Genomic DNA, 19,441 nt, shown 5'->3' on the forward strand with positions numbered 1-19,441 from the left:
AGTCTAGCCCGCCCTGCAGCCGGAATAATTCATCCGAAACCAACCCAGCTCTCGCTGGAACCCTGTGCCTCCCAACCCTCAGAGGCTGTCCCGGCTCCTGGTGCCGGAGCTGTGCCTCCTGTCGGCTCCCCATCCTTAGCCCTGAGCCTTCTCCTCCAGCCTCCAAAGACTCTTTCCCTTTCTTCTTGGTGCCCTCCTGACACTTCTAGAACAATCCACACACGGGGGAGGCAGTCTGCCAGGCTGGAGTCTCCTAGTTCCCAGCTGTGTTACCTCCTGCCATAGCCGCCCCCCTGGCTGCACTGCTGCTCCTGTGGTGACAGCCTCGTCTCTGAACTGGGTGCTCGTGGTTTTGTCCGTGTCACTCGGAGGGAGGGCTTGGTGCACACCGGCCTGTAGGAGCTTGTGGCTCGTTACAGCGGCGCCACCGAGCGCCATCAGCGAGGACACTGCGCCGCGGCCTGTCCAGTCCCGTCCGTGTCACAGGAGGCGGCCTTAGGAAGCCAGTGCACACAGCTGCTGTGGGGAGCACAGGCCACGGTTGTGTACGTGCTGGTGGGAACTGTGTGACCGCAGTGCCCTCTCTCCGTCGTCCTCTCTCGGCAGGCTGTCCCGTTTTCCATCAGAAGCGGGGCTCGCGTTCGAGGCCTCCGTTGGTGGGCAGTGCTGTGTGACCGGGGACTCCTCGCCCTGTGACACTGCCATGTGGTTGTCTTTCCAGGTTCACATCGAGATCCACTGAGGACTCCGGCCGGCCGCACAGGCGTCCGCGGCCCCGCAGCAGACGCAGCATGAGGGACGGCACAGGGACCCTGGGCACCGGCCTCGCCAAAGAGCCGCGCGGGGACTCGGCCAAGCGACCGTGCAGCCTGCGAGCACGGGAGAGCCCGCGCCCACCGGGCGCCCGTCCCTGGGCGGAGGCGCCTGCGGGGGATGACCACGGAAACGCACAGAACGAGACGGTGTCGCTGGAAACGACGAGTGCCCCGCGCGAGGCCTGGCTTCCCGGCGGCACCGAAGTGCTTGCATGTTTGACAGAATCACTGAGAAGAAATTGGGCTGCCGCGGTGGCTCCGTCCTTCGGGCCTGCAGAGGAGCGCCTCGCGGGGGTGCCCTGTGGTGTCGGGGCGGCCCGGGTGAGGGACTGGCTGGAAGGGGCCCGGGCCTCCAGCAGCCACCGAGGCCGGTGCCGCAGGGGAGAGCTCGGGGGGCCAGGACTGCCACGCGGCCCGCGGTCAGGAGCGGGCGTCTCTGCGGGGGCACCAGGGGCCCTCCCGGAGCGGAGAGTGTCTGCGTGGGAGCCGCCTGGCCGGCCCGAAGTGCTCCCGAGCGATGGCAGTGCGCGTCCCCGGGCGCACAGCGGGGCGCGGGGAGGAGCTGCCCCCCGCACCCCGGACCTCCGCGGACCTGCCGCCGGCCCCTGGGCCCTGCGGGCTTGTGACGCAGCCACGCCGGTCTGCCGCGGTGGCGGCCCAGGCTGCACAATAAAGTAGTGAGGTTCATTTACAGGCCGTGCTAGAATGATTTCCTCCCACTCTGCCTGGTTTCTGTCCTGACCTCAGCGAGCGGGACTGGAACTCGTGGAAAGCTGGTGGACGTGGAAGGACATTACTGATCGTGTTTTTAATTTGCTTGAAAGCCGTTCAGGATTGGGAGACCATTTCGGTGAGAACAGGATCATAACCTGCCTAGATGTCAGATTAGACTGTAAAGATGTGATTTAAAGTTCCTTACAAACCATCACCCGTCCTGGCTCCTGTCCCAGACGCCGTCTCCCTGGCCAGCTGACCATCTCCAGGATGCTGTGTTGATGATGTGCTGTTATCCTTGCTGCATTTTTGTAGAATCATTGTGGTCGGAGAAAAACTTGATTTCTTTTCTCGCCTTCCTTTCCTCCTGCAATGAAATGTTAGCGGAGGCCCTTACGGTGAAAGCTGCAATATCAAGCTCACCTTTAGAATAAACCTTTCTTCAGCCGGGACCCTGGCAGCGTCCCTGAACTGGAAGCGAGCGTGAGACCCCGCAGAGAGGCAGCTGTGGGTCCCTGAGGCGGGCCGGCAGCTCCAGTTTTCCTGCGGCCACTCCTGCCTTGTGTGTTGATAACTTGGACAGAGGTCACCGAGGAGCGTACATTTGTAAGGATGATGACAGCCGTTTCCGGGTGACAGATTGCATAGACCAGTCTGTATTGTGTGCTAGGTCACCATGCCATGTGCTCTCTCAGTGTTCTGGGGAAATGAGAAATAAAGTCTGCTCTTTAGCACAGTAAGTGTCTGACTCTGTGCGTACAGTCTCGGTTCACCTTGTCTTCTCATTGATGCTGCCTCCTCGTGCGTAAAGTCTGTCAGCGCGGTGGCCAGGCTGCGGCCAGGGCAGAGCTCGGAATCCATGGGAAGCTCCTGGGCGCGCAGCCTCCCGCCTCCTGGGATGGGTGGAATCTGGGCTGTGTGGTCCTTGGGGTGGAGCTCCGAGCCCCAAAGTGAGAGTCCTCGGGAGGGAACAGTCGCCAGCCGGTCCGAAAGGACAGTGTCTGATTGAGCAATTCAGGCCCGGCCGGCAGATACTCCGGCGAAGTCACTGTCGGTTGTGAAACGAGACGAGGACATTTCAGTGTTTTAAAACGAGAGCTGGTTGTCAAGCCTTCCTCCCCCGACCCTACCTATTTTATTTTTTTTAAGTCTGCTCCATTGGGATAGAACTTTCCATGACTTATTATTATTTTTTTAAAATTTCTTTTGGTTTATAAATTGCAAGTATATAACTTTGCAACCAATTGCAAAGAGAAAACAGGGATTTCCCATTTGGGTTCAAATGCTAAATGAATACATTTGAAATGTTTTTTCATGTAGTTATATTAGAATAAGGTGTGCTTTTTTTTCTAAAAGCAATTTGGGGACAAAGTTCACAGTAGCTTTTCTTCACATTTATTTCTTAGTCCACAAATCCGCTGCTGAAATGTTTCCCTTTGGTGCTGTGCGGTGTCCAGTTCCTGTCTAGGTGGAATGTTCTGGGTCAGTGAACATTTTTCTTTGTGAGGCAATTAGTACAGAAATAAGATATTCTGATAAATTGTTTCATGGTTGAGTTACAAAAGGAGTCACTGCTTTGAAATATTTCAGTTGTGTCATTTTGGCAGTGAACACGAAGGGAAGCTTGTCTTAAGAAGTTTGTAAGTTTATATGCGTTTCCTTTTTTCCCTCTATGGGTTCTGCTCTTAAGGATTGAACAGCACATTCATTTTAAATTTAGAAACAAAATCTTGGACTTAGTTATTTTCATTTGGAAATCATAACTTCTTTTTTAACATTGGAACCAGCGCTGAAGTCTTGAAGCAATTATGAGGTGCCAGGCCTGCAGAGGATAAAAAGCTGAGGCACTCTGGCAGTGAAATAGGTCATTCTTAGGACCATGGATTTTACAAAGAGGAGCAGATTCTGCTCCCTCATCCCGGGGCCTGGCAGGGAGGGCTTCTTGTCAGGTTGGCGTTTCCATTTCCCTCTCTTCTGTGCGATCGAGGTTTGGCAACACGTGGCTTTAAAAATGCTTAGACATCTTGAGTTTCTGTTAGAATCTGCTTCTCCTTTTCCCTTCTTATTAAGGATTCTCAACAAGAACATCAACCAGACTCCCTTTGGCCCCATGTAGTTTGTGCACAGATGGTCCCTGGCTTTAAGTGCTTCACTTACCATCTTTGGTTTTATGATGTTTCGAAAGTAATAGGTGTTTGAACTTTGCATCTTTTTTAAAAACCTATTTTTTTAAGAAAATATCTTTTTATTGATTTCAAAGAAGAAGGAAGAGAGAGAGCGATAGAAACATCAGTGATGAGAGAGAATCATTTATCGGCTGCCTCCTGCATGCCCCCTACTGGGGATCGAACCTGTAACTGGGGCATGTGCCCTGACCCAGAACCGAACCTCACCGAACCTCACCACCTGATTCACAGGTCGACACTCAACTCCTGAGTCACAGCGGCCAGGCACATTCTGCATCTTGATCTTCTCCTGGGTTAGCAATATGCTTGCGCTGCTCACTCCTAATGCTGGCCAGCGGCAGCCAGCACAGCCCAGGTCAGCCCCCGACCAGGAGTAAACGGCCGGCACTCCGCAGCGCGGTGTTCGTGCATGTTTGACTTCGATGTTTTTAACTTGGGGCGAGTTTATGGAGGTAACCCCGTGCTAGGTCCCGGAGCACTGTGCTTGGGTCGCCTACTCTCTGTACGCCCTGCATTCGTCACGCTGTCTGAAAAGGGCCCAGGTCAGAATCACCCGCTCAGTGTTTTAACATTCGCATCATTTGATATGGAGACTCTTCTACCAAAAAATGACGCTGTTTCCCTGTCAGCTTGCTTTCGGGAGCAACGAGTCTGTCTTTGGACCACAAACTGGTAAAATACTTGGGCTCAGCTTTCAGACCTGACCTTGAGGATGGTGAGTTTTACCTTTCGCTACTCAGATGCTTAACCGACGGTGGCTTTGGGGTGAGCTTGTTGGGAGGCGGAGGGAGGATCCAGAGAAGGCGCGAAAACGCCTCCATCCCTGTCGGTGAGACTCATTCAGGCCACGGGGCCTGCCTGCCAGGCGAGTAAGAGGCGGAGGGCTTACCTCTCACCGAGGCCCCTTCTTTCTCAGAGCAGATAACACGGCGCCTTTCCCGGCTCCCAGGGCTTTGGGCTGTTGGTGTGACCTGGGATTTCTTTTAAACCAGTCCATCCGCACCGGCTCCGATGGAGTCACACTGGTTGCGGAGCTATGGAGATCGGCGTCTTTGCTTTATGTTGGCAGATGAGACGAAATGCATCGGGAGAAGGTGAATTCATTAAATGGCTTTCGGTAACCTGCGCCGATGTCACTGGGCCATATCGCCTCCCTCTGGGACACGGCTGCCTGCATGGTGTGCACTTAGTCACACTAGTAATTCAGGGTAACTTTTTATCTTACTTTATTATTCAAAAGCATTTTTATTGATCAATAACTCAATACATTTTTATTGGTTTCAGAGAGGAAGGGAGAGGGAGAGAGAAACATCAATGATGAGAGAGAATCATTGATTGGCTGCCTCCTGTATGCCCCTCACTGGGGGTCGAGCCCACAACCTGGGCATGTGCCTTGACTGGGTATGGTACTGTGACTTCCTGGTTCATAAGTCAATGCTCAACCACTGAGCCACCCCAGCCGGGGCAATACAGGTTAATTTTAATGTAGCTGTTTAATTTGGGAGAGTAGGTGAGGCATGAAGCCAGCCCCATTAGCCTGTGCATGTGAGGTTCGCTTTGACCACAAGAGGGAGCCATGTGCTCACGTAGGGAGTGTCTTCAGGGAAAGCCTTTAGTTTGTCTGGTTATTTATCCAAAGGAACACAGAAAGCTGGGAGTTAGCTCAGTGTGGTTTGTTAAGCTCAGTGACTGATATAGCAAACCTTACAAGTGGCCAACTCACTCACTGTCCATAGATGGTGCTTTAACACAAGGCGAAGGTGTGGGAACCGTCCAAGCTGGAGTTGTGTCTTATTTTGGAGAGTGACTCTCAGTCTGAAATCACATCTTCACACCGAATCGAGCAGCTGACCCCCAGGATCCCCTGCGGAAGGGTCTGGTCAGTCCTGATTCCGTTCCGGCCACGGGGCCTCGCCCTGAGCCCGCACCCCACGCGCGAGCCCCTTGGAGGCCTGTGTGGGGAATTCTGTGAATGCGTCCGGGTTTCACTCCAGAATCACAACCTGAGATTGTTTTGGTGTCTCATCATGAAACATACTTAAAACGTTGGGATCTTTTTTTCTTTTTTTTTTTAAATATATATTTTATTGATTTTCTTACAGAGAGAAAGGGAGAGGGATAGAAAGCTACAAACATCAATGAGAGAGAAACATCGACCAGCTGCCTCTTGCACACTCCCCACCAGGGATGTGCCCACAACCAATGTACCTGCCCTTGACCAGAATCGAACCCGGGACCCTTCACTCTGCAGGCCGACGCTCTATCCACTGAGCCAAACTGGCTTCGGCTAACACGTTGGGATCTTAAACTCCTGGCAAATGCTATTGTTCTGCAATGTTAATGAATTATTGCTCTTTCCGGTACATTTTTGCAAAAGATCAGGGAATTAAAAAAAAGAAAAAAGATAACTTGTGAGAACAGGGTATGTATAAATAGCTCCCGAGCTATTTAGTTTCTTGGAAATGTTCTGAGCGCCACTTAAGCCTTAGCAGAAAGCCGGCTGTGAGGACAAGCTGCAGGCTTCTCCGCTGGAGGTTTCCGTTCTCGTCTCCGGGGACCAGCTGCGGGGCCGTCGCTCTGTCTCCTGCCTGATGTGGAAAAGCTGCTCAGACTGGAGAGACAGGGACGCCTCACAGCTGGCCCCCAGGCACTGGCGCTGGGTGGTCCACCTGAGCCCTTTAAGGCCGGAAGCCTGCCTTCCACCCACAAGAGGTCTTCACTAGTCCCCGGCGGTGCCAGCCACTTCAGCCTCAGACTTTCCACCCAGGGTCTAGGACTTAAAAAGAAGAGAGAGAAAGAAAAGCCCTCGCTGGTTGGCTCAGTGCAGTGGTGGGCGAACTCACTAGTCAACAGAGCCAAGTATCAGTACAGTTGACATTTCTTTGGAGAGCCAATTTTTTAAATCTCAAACTTCTTCTAACGCCACTTCTTCAAAATAAGACTCGCCCAGGCCGTGGTGTTTTGTGGAAGAGCCACACTCACGGGGCCAAAGAGCCGCATGTGGCTCGTGAGCCGCAGTTTGCGGACCACTGGCTCAGCGAATGGAGCATCGGCCTGCGGGCTGAGTGTCCTGAGTTTGATTCCAATCGAAGACACATGCCCGGGTTTCGGGCTGAACCTTCAGTAGGGTGTGTGCAAAAGGCAACCAATCAATGATTCTCATAATTGATGTTTCTCTCTCTCTCTCCCTCTCCCTTCCTCTCTGACATCAATAAAAATAAATAAATAAATAAAAATGATGGCTCTAACCAGTTTGGCTCAGTAGATAGAGCATTGGCCTGCGGACTCAAGGGTCCCAGGTTTGATTCTGGTCAAGGGCATGTACCTTGGTTGCGGGCACATCCCCAGTAGGCAATGTGCAGGAAGCAGCTGATCGATGTTTCTCAACCATGTTTTTAACTCTCCCTCTCCCTTCCTCTTTGTAAAAAATCAATAAAATATATTTAAAAAAAGAAAAAGGATGGAACTAAGGTTATTAAAACTGTGCCTGAACAATTAGGTACTAATCGCATGTGACTATTTACATTTTAATTGAAACTCAATTAGACCTCAGTTCTCGGACATCTCCCATCGCAAAAAGTTTGCTTCTCAACCCGACAGCCATGTCATGCGGATACCTGTGTGTCACGCTCTCGGGCGACAAAAAAGGAGAATATGTGAGTAGGAGTCACCTGACCCTGTTAACATCTCAGGAGATTGTGTTGTCAATATTTCGTGTGTTTCTTGCTTTTGTTGGTGCTTATTATTATTAAACTTCCATTTTTTTACTGTACATTTCATTTCCTCTTTGTTAAATTTTCATTTACAATTTCATGTCCTTGTGTTTAAAATGTTAACTTACAGCTTAAGCAGTACGTGGGATCTGTGCTGCACATAAGGACGGTTAAAGTGGAATCCTATGAGGATCTGGAACAACTCGTTCGATTTGCATGATTTCTAACGGGAAAGCATGATCCAGTTTTCAAACAGCCTTCCAGAAAGAACTCAGCTAGAGAATCGAGGTCCCACCGCCAATAAAACGTGCAGTTTAGCTCCTCCCTCACTCCTGCCCCTCCAGTGCTCATGACCCCGAGCAGCGCGGCTGGACGAAGGGGCCGGAGACTGTGTCTGTCACTGGGGAGACACTGCTGGTGGCCTGCCACCTCAGGACCTGCAGAGCTTTATTGTGTCAGGAGTACACGGTCCTTACAATGATGTGATCCCATAATCAATAAAGATTTAAAAAAAGTACGTGGTGTTTTTGCATTTAACCCCCTTTAACAGAAGACAGAACACCATTCTCTGGACGTGAGGAAGAAAGATCACGAGTCCCCACATGATGCCCTGTGCGCTTCGGCCGGACAAAAAGGAATTGTCTTCGTCTCGCGTTTCATCTTATTCATGCGGGTGCCCGCCAGGGTTCTGGGGACACAGCCGATAGGACCGCGGGGATCAGTGAGGACCCCCCTGAGGAGCTGGCTGCTCGGGGGAGGCCGAGGAGGCCAGTACTGGCCACCCGCCCACAGCAGAGCGGGGAGCTGCGGGCACAGCACAGGGGGCCCGCAGGGCGTGCATGTCCCAGGCTGGCTGGGAGGTGGGATGGGGAGAAGGCATCCCAGCCCAGGGCAAGGGTTGCCCCTGGCCCACCTGTGTCCGCCTCCAGCCTCAGTGGGGTGGATGGAGGTGCAGATCCTGGCGTCGCTCACCTCTTCCATGTCGCCTCACAGACACACCCAGAAACGGTGTTTCCCCCGAGGCCTGGGAGACCGCAGCCAGCTGAGCGGACACACGGGAACCAGCACCCCGAGGCCTCCGAGTGCTCGGAGAGGGAACGGCTGAGCACAGTGCAGGCACCCGGAGGCCTTCCCTGAGGGGCACCCTCTCCTTCTATTTTATGTGATTTTGTGTATTTAAAATATATTTTGTTTTTTATTTACTTATTTAAGAATTTTTTTATTTTAAAAATGTTTTTAAAGGGAGAGGGAGAAATAGAGGGAAATATTGATCGGCTGACTTCTGAACATCCCCATGGGTGGGAGCCCGTAACCCTGATGGGGAATCAAACCGGCTACCTCTCGGTGCATGGTGATAGGACGTCCACCGAGCCACACTAGCTGGTCTAGAAAATACATATATTTTAAAAAATATATATTTTATTGATTTTTTTTTTTTTTTTTTACAGAGAGGAAGGGACAGAAATAGACAGAAACATCCATCTGCTGCCTCCTGCACTCCCCCACTGGGGATGTGCCTGCAACCAAGGTCCATGCCCTTGACCGGAACCGAACCTGGACCTTTCAGTCCGCAGGCCAACGCTCTATCCACTGAGCCAAACCTGCTAGGGTGAAAATATATCTTTAAACGCAGAGCCCCGAATGCCCTTAAACGCTGAGCATCTCATTGCCCAGGAGCCATTGTCTCAGTCTGTTCGTTGTGCCCCTTTGGAAAAGTCACCTTAGGTGCGGCTGTCCCCGGGCCGGGCTCCAGGCGGGAGGCGCTGCCGTCCAGCCCTCAGGGGAGTGCACTCTCAGGCTCAGAGCCTGGCCTCACTCTTGGACTTGAGATGATTCATGAGAATATCCTGTGCTGCCCCCTGGAGAGCCGCTGGGGACTCGAACCGCCAGACAGAGCACAGCGGAGGGAGGGGCCCGGCGGCTGTCCCCCCAGGTCTGTGGGCTCAGCGGGGAAGCCTTGAGGTCCTTCCAGCCGGAGGCCGGACTTGGCCTCGCCCTGGTCGCCTCCAGAAATAGGATTTGGAGCCTGTCCCCGTGTGACATCATGGATCCCACAGCTCGGCAGGAAGAGCGCGCTTCCTGCAGCTGCCGGCGGGAGGCGGAGGGTGTACTTCTCTGTGCTCCTTCACGAGGGAATGTGGGTGCCGATGTGAGATCGCTCCTGCGCCCCAAAACCACAGCCCGCGGCCCGAGCGGGGAGACGGCGGGGTTCGGGCGATGACGAGGGAACCGGGCTGAGGTGAGGGCTGACGCCCTCCCTCCCCTGCCTCTGCCTGGGCTCCGGGGGCCATAGAGGGGGGGAGGGGAGGTGGTCTCATCAGGGAAACTCCCTCCTACCCCTTCGGGTGATCAGGGCGGACTACAGGATTTGGCTCCAAGACCCAGCCTTGATTGCGATCGCTCGATCCATCGATCGTCAGCAGCCCGAAGCGGGCTGCGGCTCGAAACGCCCCGCCATAGTCACGTTGGTTTCCCAGGATCTGCAGTGAGGATCAAATGTCTTGCCCAGTCAGTGTGGCTCAGTGGTTGAGCATCAACCTCTGAACCAGGAGGCCACGGTTTTATTCCCAGTCAGGGCACAGGCCCCGGTTGCTGGCTAGATCCCCAGTGTGGGGCGTGCAGGAGGCAGCCAGTCCATGATTCTCTCTCCTCATGGATGTTTCTATCCCTCTCTTTCCCCGCCTCCTCTCTGAAATCAATAAAAATATAATGAAAAAATTTTAAAAAAAGGAATGGAGTCTCCATTTCGTTGCCACGCATGCCTGCCTGTAAGGATAAACAGGTGAGCAGCCAGGAGTGGGCCTGGAGAGTCCACCGGCTGGGGAGGAAAGGGACACCCCGCCAGCATGAAGGCCAGACCGCCCCCATGGGCCGCGCTGTCCCTGGGGCTGGGGGACAGCCCAGAGCGGGGAGTGGCTCTCAGCCACTGTCCCTGCACACCCAGCTGCACACCGGAGGCTCCTCACAGCCGCCTCCCCTCCACTGTCCCTTCGGCCCCACACCGTCCCCTCGGCCCCGCACACTGTCCCCTCAGCCCCACACCGTCCCCTCGGCCCCACACCGTCCCCTCGGCCCCGCGCACCGTCCCCTCAGCCCCGCACACCGTCCCCTCAGCCCCACACACCGTCTCCTCGGCCCCGCACACTGTCCCCTCGGCCCCGCACACCGTCCCCTCGGCCCCGCACACAGTCCCCTCCGCCCAGCACACCGTCCCCTCCGCCCAGCACACCGTCCCCTCCGCCCAGCACACCGTCCCCTCAGCCCCACACTGTCCCCTCCACCCCGCACACTGTCCCTTCGGCCCCACACCGTCCCCTCAGCCCCGCACACTGTCCCCTCAGCCCCACACCGTCCCCTCAGCCCCGCACACCGTCCCCTCAGCCCCGCACACTGTCCCTTCGGCCCCACACCGTCCCCTCCGCCCCGCACACTGTCCCCTCCGCCCAGCACACCGTCCCCTCGGCCCCGCACACCGTCCCCTCAGCCCCACACACTGTCCCCTCGGCCCCGCACACCGTCCCCTCGGCCCCACACACCGTGCCCTCCGCCCCGCACACTGTCCCCTCCGCCCCGCACACTGTCCCCTCAGCCCCGCACACTGTCCCCTCGGCCCCACACTGTCCCCTCAGCCCCGCACACTGTCCCCTCGGCCCCACACTGTCCCCTCAGCCCCGCACACCGTCCCCTCAGCCCTACACACTGTCCCCTTGGCCCCGCACACTGTCCTCTCAGCCCCGCACACTGTCCCCTCGGCCCCACACTGTCCCCTCAGCCCCACACACTGTCCCCTTGGCCCCGCACACTGTCCCCTCGGCCCCGTGCACTGTCCCCTCAGCCCCGCACACCGTCCCCTCCGCCCCGCACACTGTCCCCTCGGCCCCGCACACCGTCCCCTCGGCCCCACACTGTCCCCTCGGCCCCACGCCGTCCCCTCGGCCCCGCGCTGTCCCCTCGGCCCCGCGTTGTCCCCTCGGCCCCGCACACCGTCCCCTCGGCCCCGCACACCGTCCCCTCGGCCCCGCACACCGTCCCCTCCGCCCCGCGCACCGTCCCCTCGGCCCCGCGCACCGTCCCCTCGGCCCCGCGCACCGTCCCCTCGGCCCCGCGCACCGTCCCCTCGGCCCCGCACACCGTCCCCTCCGCCCCGCACACTGTCCCCTTGGCCCCGCACACCGTCCCCTCGGCCCCACACTGTCCCCTCGGCCCCGCACTGTCCCCTCGGCCCCGCACTGTCCCCTCGGCCCCGCACACCGTCCCCTCGGCCCCGCGCACTGCCCGCCAAGGTCTGCTGAGCAGGCGTGTGCGGCCAGGCCTGCACCGGGGGCCGTGGCTCCCAGGCACACGGCTGAGAGTCAGCAGCTCCTGATTGGATCCCGGGGGAGACCGGAGTGCTGGAAGCTCCTCGTCCCTCCCTCTCCTAAGGTGGAACCCGCCTCAGTGAACCCGGCCGTCGGGCTCCGCCCGTGAAGCAGACAGACTGTCTGGCCGTCCGGCTGGCGTGGCTCAGTGGGTTCAGTGTCGTCCCCGCACCAAGAGGTCACTGCTGTTTACTTCCCGGTCAGCGCACATGCCCGCAGACTCTGACGACCTCACGTTGGGGGGGTGTAGGAGACAGACGATCACAGATTCTCATCAATGTTTCTCTCTCAAATCAATACAAACAATAAAACGATAAAGAATTCAAAGTCTGGCCTTGCTCTGTGCCTGACCAGTGCCCCCACTGCCTTGTCTGCACCAAGCCCTGCGCTCTGTGCCTGGTGGCCAGCTCCTGCCACAGCCCTTGGCACTGCACAGGGCCATCCCCTCCCCTTTTCTTTGCTCAAGAAAGACCCTTATCACCGGGACCGATTGTTTAAAACGAACAAAATGAAAACAAAACAGAACAAGAAATGGGAGCCAGAGCTTGCTTGGCTGCTCCAAGTAATTTATTGTAAGTTCTCATGTCAGCAAAACCCCAGGAACTGAGATCACAAATCGGGGAACCACATGCACTGGGCTTGCTGCTGGGGTGTGTGGGGGGGTGGGCGGGCTCGGCTCACCAAACGGGCGGCAAAGGACTCGGACCGCGCAGAGCGGCCATGAACACGTCCTCTTCGGCCATCTGCACGCCCGTCTCCGGGAAACTGCTCAGTGCCTCTCCCCACGTTTTAATTTAAAAATATGTATATATATTATTGATTTTTTACAGAGAGGAAGGGAGAGGGATAGAGAGTCAGAAACATCAATGAGAGAAACATTGACCAGCTGCCTTCTGCACACCCCCCACTGGGGATGTGCCCGCAACCAAGGAACATGCCCTTGACCGGAATCGAACCTGGGACCCTCAGTCCACAGGCCAACTCTCTACCCACTGAGCCAAAATGGTCAGGGCTCTTCCCACCTTTTAATCAGATGTCTGGTTTGCTGTCTATTGTTTGAATTCTTTATGCTTTTGGATATTAAACCTTATCCAGACAGATGACTTGCAAATGGCTTCACCTGTGGGGCCGCTGCTTCCTCTCTTGGCCGGTGGCTCCTTTGCCGTGCAGAGTGTGCTGTGTGATGTGGCCCCACCGGCTGGCGGTTGCTCTGGGCGCCTCTGCTCTGGGCGCCCTAAGTCTGTTTTCAACCCCAAACCCGAGCCGACAGAGCCCGGAGCTGGTCTGTCCTTCCGCCCAGAGTTAGTCCTCCGAAAGGCTCGTCAGCGCTGGACTCTCACTCGGGGCCTGTCCCGGGGCTCGCTCCTGCTCAGAGGGTATTTTCCCGCAGCCGGCCAGCTTGGAGGTAAGCCGTTGGGTTCTTAGGCGGCGCTATTTTTTTAGATGGATCATGACTATTTTCAACGGAAAGTTCTGAGGCAGAAACATTTCCATTTTAAGGCGCTGTTTCGCTGGCAGTTTTAAAGACTAATCCAAAAGATTAGCAAAAATAGCTGCTTGTTAAATAGCTTCAATCTGGAAAAGGCAGGCGCTGCGTCTGTTCTTGAGCCTCTCTGGGGTGAGACAGAGAGAGGAGTAACTGAGGGCCGCTGCCGATGTCTTACTGGAACCAGCCCTTCTTTTTTAAAAATATATTTTATTGATTTCTTACAGAGAGGAAGAGAGTCTTAGAAACATCGATGGGAGAGAAACATCGATCAGCTGCCTCCTGCACTCCTCCTACTGGGGATGTGCCCGCAACCAAGGCACATGCCCCTAACCGGAATCGAACCTGGGACCCTTCAGTCCGCAGGCTGACGCTCTATCCACTGAGCCAAACCGGTTCCAGCTAGAACTAGCCCTTCTTTTCCTTCTTTTGTCTTCTCTTCTTCTTTAACCAGACTTACTTTCATCAATGATAAACAGCATACACCTGACCCAAAAAATGCATTTTTCCTCCCCATCCCCCAAAAAAGTTAATGTCCAAGGAATGGTCCGCTAATCTCTTCAGTGAACGCGGTATACCTGTGGGTTTAGCCCAGTGGGTTCAGTCGTTTCTGTGCTGAAGGTCATGGGCAGCCCACACCAGGGCCTGATGAAGGTCAGCTGTGTCTCTGTGGGCAGGAGCTTAGAGGCCTCTAGGACCAAAACTACTGAAAAGGAAGCCTGTGTCCTCGGCCAGGGGATGGTGTCCACGCTGCCCGCTGGCCGGAGTGTGAGTGCCGCGGCGGTTCTGAATTGACCGCCCCCTTGGTGTCGAGAACTCCACTGCAATCAGCTCCCACTTTGGTCAGCCCGTCTCTCTGTCCATTTGACACTTCATAAAACTGGACGAAGGGGAGCCCTGCCAGTGTGGCTCAGCTGGCTGGCCATCGTCCTGTGCGCCTAAGGCCGCCAGTTTGATTCCTGGTCAGGGCACATGCCCACGTTCCGGGTTCGGCCCCAGGTCTGGGTGCATGTAGGAGGCAACCAGTCAATATTTTTCTCTCACATCAATGTTTCCCCCTTCTTCTCTCTGTCAATAGACATATATATATATATATATATATATATATATATATATAGATATAGATATAGATATAGATATAGATATAGATATAGATATAGATATATAGATATATAGATATATAGATATATAGATATATATACATACATATATATTTATGTATATATATGTGTATGTATATATATGTGTGTGTATATATATATATATATATATATATATATATTTTAAGACTTTATTCTTGTCGTAACCATTTTGGCTCAGTGGATAGAGTGTCAGCCTTCGGACTCAAGGGTCCCAGGTTCGATTCTGGTCAAGGGCATGTACCTTGGCTGCGGGCACATCCCCAGTAGGTGTGCAGAGGCAGCTGGTCGATGTTTCTCTCTCATCGATGTTTCTAACTCTCTCTCTCCCTTCCTCTCTGTAAAATATCAATTAAATGTACTTAAAATAAAAAAGACTCCACTCTTTTTACTTGAGGTGAGACACCCACCCCCTATGAATAACTCTCCATTGCACAGGCAGATTGCAACCCCCTCATCCCGCCGGCCCGACTGGCGCTGGGCACGGTGCTGTGCCAGCGAGGGCAGCCAGGTGCCCCGGCCAGGGCCCGTCTCGCCGCCTTTTCCTCTCCTGTGGGACAGGAGGCCCGGTTGTGAACACGCCCATCCCTGCAGGTCCCAGACTGGAGTCTGTGAACGATGACTCTTCAGGGACTCCTGTTCGCCTCGGACTCTTCTTTAGGTCTGATACTTGGAAGACACTGCTCTTTTTTTCACATCAGAAAGTGACATGAGGTCGTTGTCATTTTGGTCGATTCCCTAGTATTTTATCCTCAGCCACGCAAACGATTTGTTTTCTTTGGAGCGTTCTCTAACTGAACCAGAAGCTCTCAAGCTGGCCTGGCCGAAGGAACCACCGGAAGTGCTTCCTAGAAGGACAGAAGGCCAGGCCCGGTCCCCAAGCCGCCGGCCAAGGGCATGGACCTGGTTGCGGGCACATACCCAGTGAGGGGTGTGCAGGAGGCAGCTGGTCGATGTTTCTCTCTCATCGATGTTTCTAACTTTCTATCCCTCTCCTTTCCTCTCTGTAAAAAATCAATAAAATATATTTTAAAAAAAGAAAAGAGAAAGAAATCACTAGCTCAGTACACTGAGGGCTGTGCCATTTCGTGTTCCCCCCAGCGATGTGTGTGTGACCGTCCCTCCGTCTCCTCACCCGCGGGTGGGACTGTCGCTCTCTCATCCTGGCCGTGTCCTCTGTTAGATGCACCGGGGTCTCTCCCGCGGTCTTCACTGAGTATTTCCCTCAGGACTGACGGCGCTGAACATTCCCATGCGCTTATTTGCATCTGTAGATCCCTTTTGGTGAACCGTCTGTGCATGTTTTTTGCCCATTTTAGAATTAGGTTGTCTTATTTATTTTATTATGTAGATTGTTTCCTTACTGTTGAATTTTGAGAGATACTTTGTGTCCTAGATATTCCATTAAAACACCTTCATTGCCTTTTCTGATTACAGAGATAGTACATGCTCATTCTTTTAAAACATATTTTTATTGATTTCAGAGACAAGGGAGAGAGAGAGAGAGATCAATGATGAGAGATTTAGAATCCTTGACCCACTGCCTCCTGCATGCTCCCCACTGAGGATCGAGCCCACAACCTGGGCATGTGCCCTTGACCAGAATCAAACCAGGACCTTTCAGTCCCAAGGCCGACGCTCTAGCCACTGGGCCAAACCGGCTACAGCCACGCTCATTCTCTTTAAATGCCAGACACCAGGTCTATCTGATACAGAGTGGAACGTCCTCTGCCCTCCCAGCACGGGTCTTACCTTCGTGACCGGTCACGCTTTCTGGCTGGGCCGTGCCTCCTCCCCTCAGCTTTCCCCGGAGCCCGGGTCCTGTGTGACGTCAGCACGGAGCCCGGGTCCTGTGTGACGTCACCAGGTCCTGGGTGAACACAGCCGGGCCTGGCCCTGCCGGTCTGGGCTCTGCCGGGGACACAGACCCAAGTCAGAGGGCAGGTGGTCTCAGGGGAAGAGCCCCCTGAGGGCAGTTCCGGCCCCGCCCCCCTCGCTGTCCAGCTTCTTCGGAAGTTCTGGATGAGTCTGGACACAAGTCCCTGTCGGTGATGTGGTTTACAAACCGCTTCTCCAGCCTGGGGCCTGTCTCTTCATCCTCTTAGCAGTCTTTCCCGGAGCAAATGGCTTTTTAATGAGGTCCAACTATGAGTTTTTCCTTTCTGATAAGGGATGATAGGGGGTTTTTTGGAGCAAAAAAAATAAAAATAAAAAATACCATTCGTGGCCTCTAGTACGTTCACAGTGTTGTATAACCGTCCCTGCTGCCTCGTCCAGGGCATTTCCATCAGCCCGAAAGGAAGCCCCCTCCCCCTCCCCCTCCCCACCTTCCCCTCCCCCTGCCCCTGCGCTCTCTATGGCTTTGCTGACGCGGACGTTTCCGAGATGAATGGGACCGTACAGCACGCCTTTGTGTCTGGTCCTCTCACTCAGCGTGAAGCTGCAGGGGGGGATCTGTGGGTCAGACCCCGGGCCCTGCAGGTCCTCCCACCTCCCAGCACCTCCGTGCTCCCTGGCCGGCCTCTCTTCCCACCCAGCGTCTCTCCCAGCCCAGGGCCTGAGCTCCAGGGCTCAGCTCTTCATCTCCTTCTCCTCCTTCTCCTCCTCCTCCTCTTCCTCCTCCTCCTCTTCCTCCCGCTCTCCGGGGCCTAGAGCCCCCATCCCGGCTCTCCACCCTCCTGGACCAGATGTCAGCTCTGTCCCGGCCTCTGCCCAGGCTCTGACACCAGCCTCCCCTCGCTGCCGCCCGGACCGTCCATTGTGCTGTCCTTGGCTTCCTTCCCATCCCAACCCACAGCCCTGGGAGAATGGAGGAGGGAGTCAGAGTCAAACCATCTGGATTTGGGTCTTTATTTTTTTAATTATTTTAAGAATTTTATTGATTTTAGAGAAGAAGGGAAAGAGAGAGATAGAAACATCAACAATGAGAGAGAATCATGGATCGGCTGCCTCCTGCACGCCCCACCCGGGAGATCGAGCCCACATCCCGGGCCTGTGCCCTGACTGGGAATCGAACCGTGACCTCCTGGTTCCCAGGTCGACTCTTGAACATGCAGCCGCTTGGCCAAGTCCACTTGGGGGAGTCATACATGTCGCAGATGCTCACGGTGCCTCCTGGTCACGGTGAGGTAGGGCGAGGTGAGGTGGTGGAGGGCTCAGCCCGGTGACTGGTGAGAGAAGTGGTTAGCGTTGGACAGGTCGTAGTCACTGAGCCGGCCACGCAGTGTCTGCTGTCCTCCTCTCCTTTGAACCTCGTCACCCCATTAAGACAGGGCGTGACGGCCCACCTTAGCCCTGGCAGGCGGAGGGCTCATGGGTAACTGATGCTCTAACCGCTGAGCAGAACTGGACAGGGCTGCCCTCATCGGTGTGGCTCAGTGGATAGAGCATCGGCCTGCAGACTCAAGGGTCCTCTGGAGCCAGGCCCTCCTCATCACAGACCTCACAAGAGTCATCACGTGGCCCCCACCCCTCCAAGCCTTTATTTACTTACTTATTTAACTTATGTGTATATATATATATATATTTTTATTTCAAAGAGGAAGGGACAGGGAGAGAGAAACATCAATGATGAGAGAGAATCACTGATCGGCTGCCTCCTGGGGATCGAGCCTGCAACCTGGGCATGTGCCCTGACCGGGAATCGAACCCTGACCTCCTGGTTCATAGGGTGATGCTAAACCCATTGATCCACACCGGCCCGGCCCCTCTGAGCCTGAGTCCTCCCTGCTGCAGCTCGGGCCACCATGGGGCGGGGAGGGCCTGCCCGGCTGTGCCCGGGGCTGACTGCTCGCCCACAGGCCTGTCAGCAGAGCCCAGTGCTTGTTGTGCCTCCGGGGGGTGGACTGGGTGTCCCCAGCACAGTGACTGGAACGGCGATAAGGACGCTGACTCGCCACGGCCACCCCAGACCTGTCTGTACCTGAACCGCCCGTCTCCTGTCCACCCCACCCCCACCGGCTCAGCCCGGGCCCTGTCTCCTGCCTGCATCAGCCTCCAGACCTGTCTGCCTGCCTCCGGCCTGACCTCCCGCCCTCCCCGCCCCACGGGATCTCTCCGAAATGTAAACACGTCCCGTCACCTGCCCAGGCCTTAGGCAAGCGATGGCTCTTTGGCACCAAAAGCGAAGTCTGGAGAGATTAATCACAGCAGCCAAAGACTTAGCCCAGGCCAGTTTGTTTTAAAATATATTTTATTGATTCTTTTACAGAGAGGAAGGGAGAGGGATAGAGAGTTAGAAACACCCATGAGGGAGAAACATCAATCAGCTGCCTCCTGCACACTCCCTGCTGGGGATGTGCCCGAAACCAAGGTACATGCCCTTGATCGGAATCGAATCTGGGACTCTTGAGTCTGCAGGCCGATGCTCTATCCACTGAGCCACACCGATGAGGGCAGCCCTGTCCAGTTTTGCTCAGCGGTTAGAGCGTCAGCCCACAGACTGAAGGGTCACAGGTTCGATTCCGGTCAAGGGCATGCACCTCAGTTGCAGACTCAGTTCCCGGCCCTGTGGTCAGCAACCCATCGACGTGTCTGTCCCACATCGATGTTTATCTCTCTCTGTGTCTCCTCTCTTCCACTCTTTAAAAATCAATGGGGAAAACGCCCTCAGGTGAGGATGAACAAACACACACAGACTACACACAGGAAAACGACAAGGACTCCTGCTGTGGGGAATGTGTCTCCCTGTGCCCGCACTTTCCCTCGCTGGCCCCAGCGCCCTCCACGCTGCCCGGGAAAAAGAGTAAGAATGTGAGGAGCCTAAACCGGTTTGGCTCAGAGGATAGAGCGTCGGCCTGCGGACTGAAAGGTCCCGGGTTCGATTCCGGTCAAGGGCACGCACATTGGTTGCGGGCACATCCCCAGTAGGGAGTGTGCAAAAGGCAGCTGGTTGATGATTCTCTCTCATCGATGTTTCTAGCTCTCTATCTCTCTCCCTTCCTCTCTGTAAAAAATCAATAAAAATATACTTAAAAAGAAGAAGAAGAATGTGATGTGCTCACCCGGAAGCAGAAAGCAGGCTTTGTACT

At 54.9% G+C, this 19,441-nt stretch overlaps 1 protein-coding gene across 3 annotated transcripts in view; it reads left to right on the forward strand.

Moving 5' to 3' along the window:
• Nucleotides 1–19,441, forward strand: part of LOC118710907 (small integral membrane protein 10-like protein 2A) — a 74,094-nt gene that overhangs the window by 10,774 nt on the left and 43,879 nt on the right. The window contains exon 2 of one of the 3 annotated variants that reach the window (XM_036423710.2): nt 4,345–4,624. The exons of 1 other annotated variant lie outside the window; for it this stretch is intronic. In XM_036423710.2, the coding sequence (XP_036279603.1) occupies nt 4,345–4,419 (75 nt within the window). In that variant the 3' untranslated portion in view covers nt 4,420–4,624. Of the gene's footprint in view, nt 1–721; nt 877–4,344; nt 4,625–19,441 lie in introns of those variants that run through there. One more of the 3 variants, XM_036423711.2, reaches the window with a different exon arrangement.

The sequence above is a fragment of the Pipistrellus kuhlii genome, unplaced genomic scaffold (assembly GCF_014108245.1).
Source record: "Pipistrellus kuhlii isolate mPipKuh1 unplaced genomic scaffold, mPipKuh1.p scaffold_m20_p_8, whole genome shotgun sequence".
NCBI lineage: Eukaryota > Metazoa > Chordata > Mammalia > Chiroptera > Vespertilionidae > Pipistrellus > Pipistrellus kuhlii.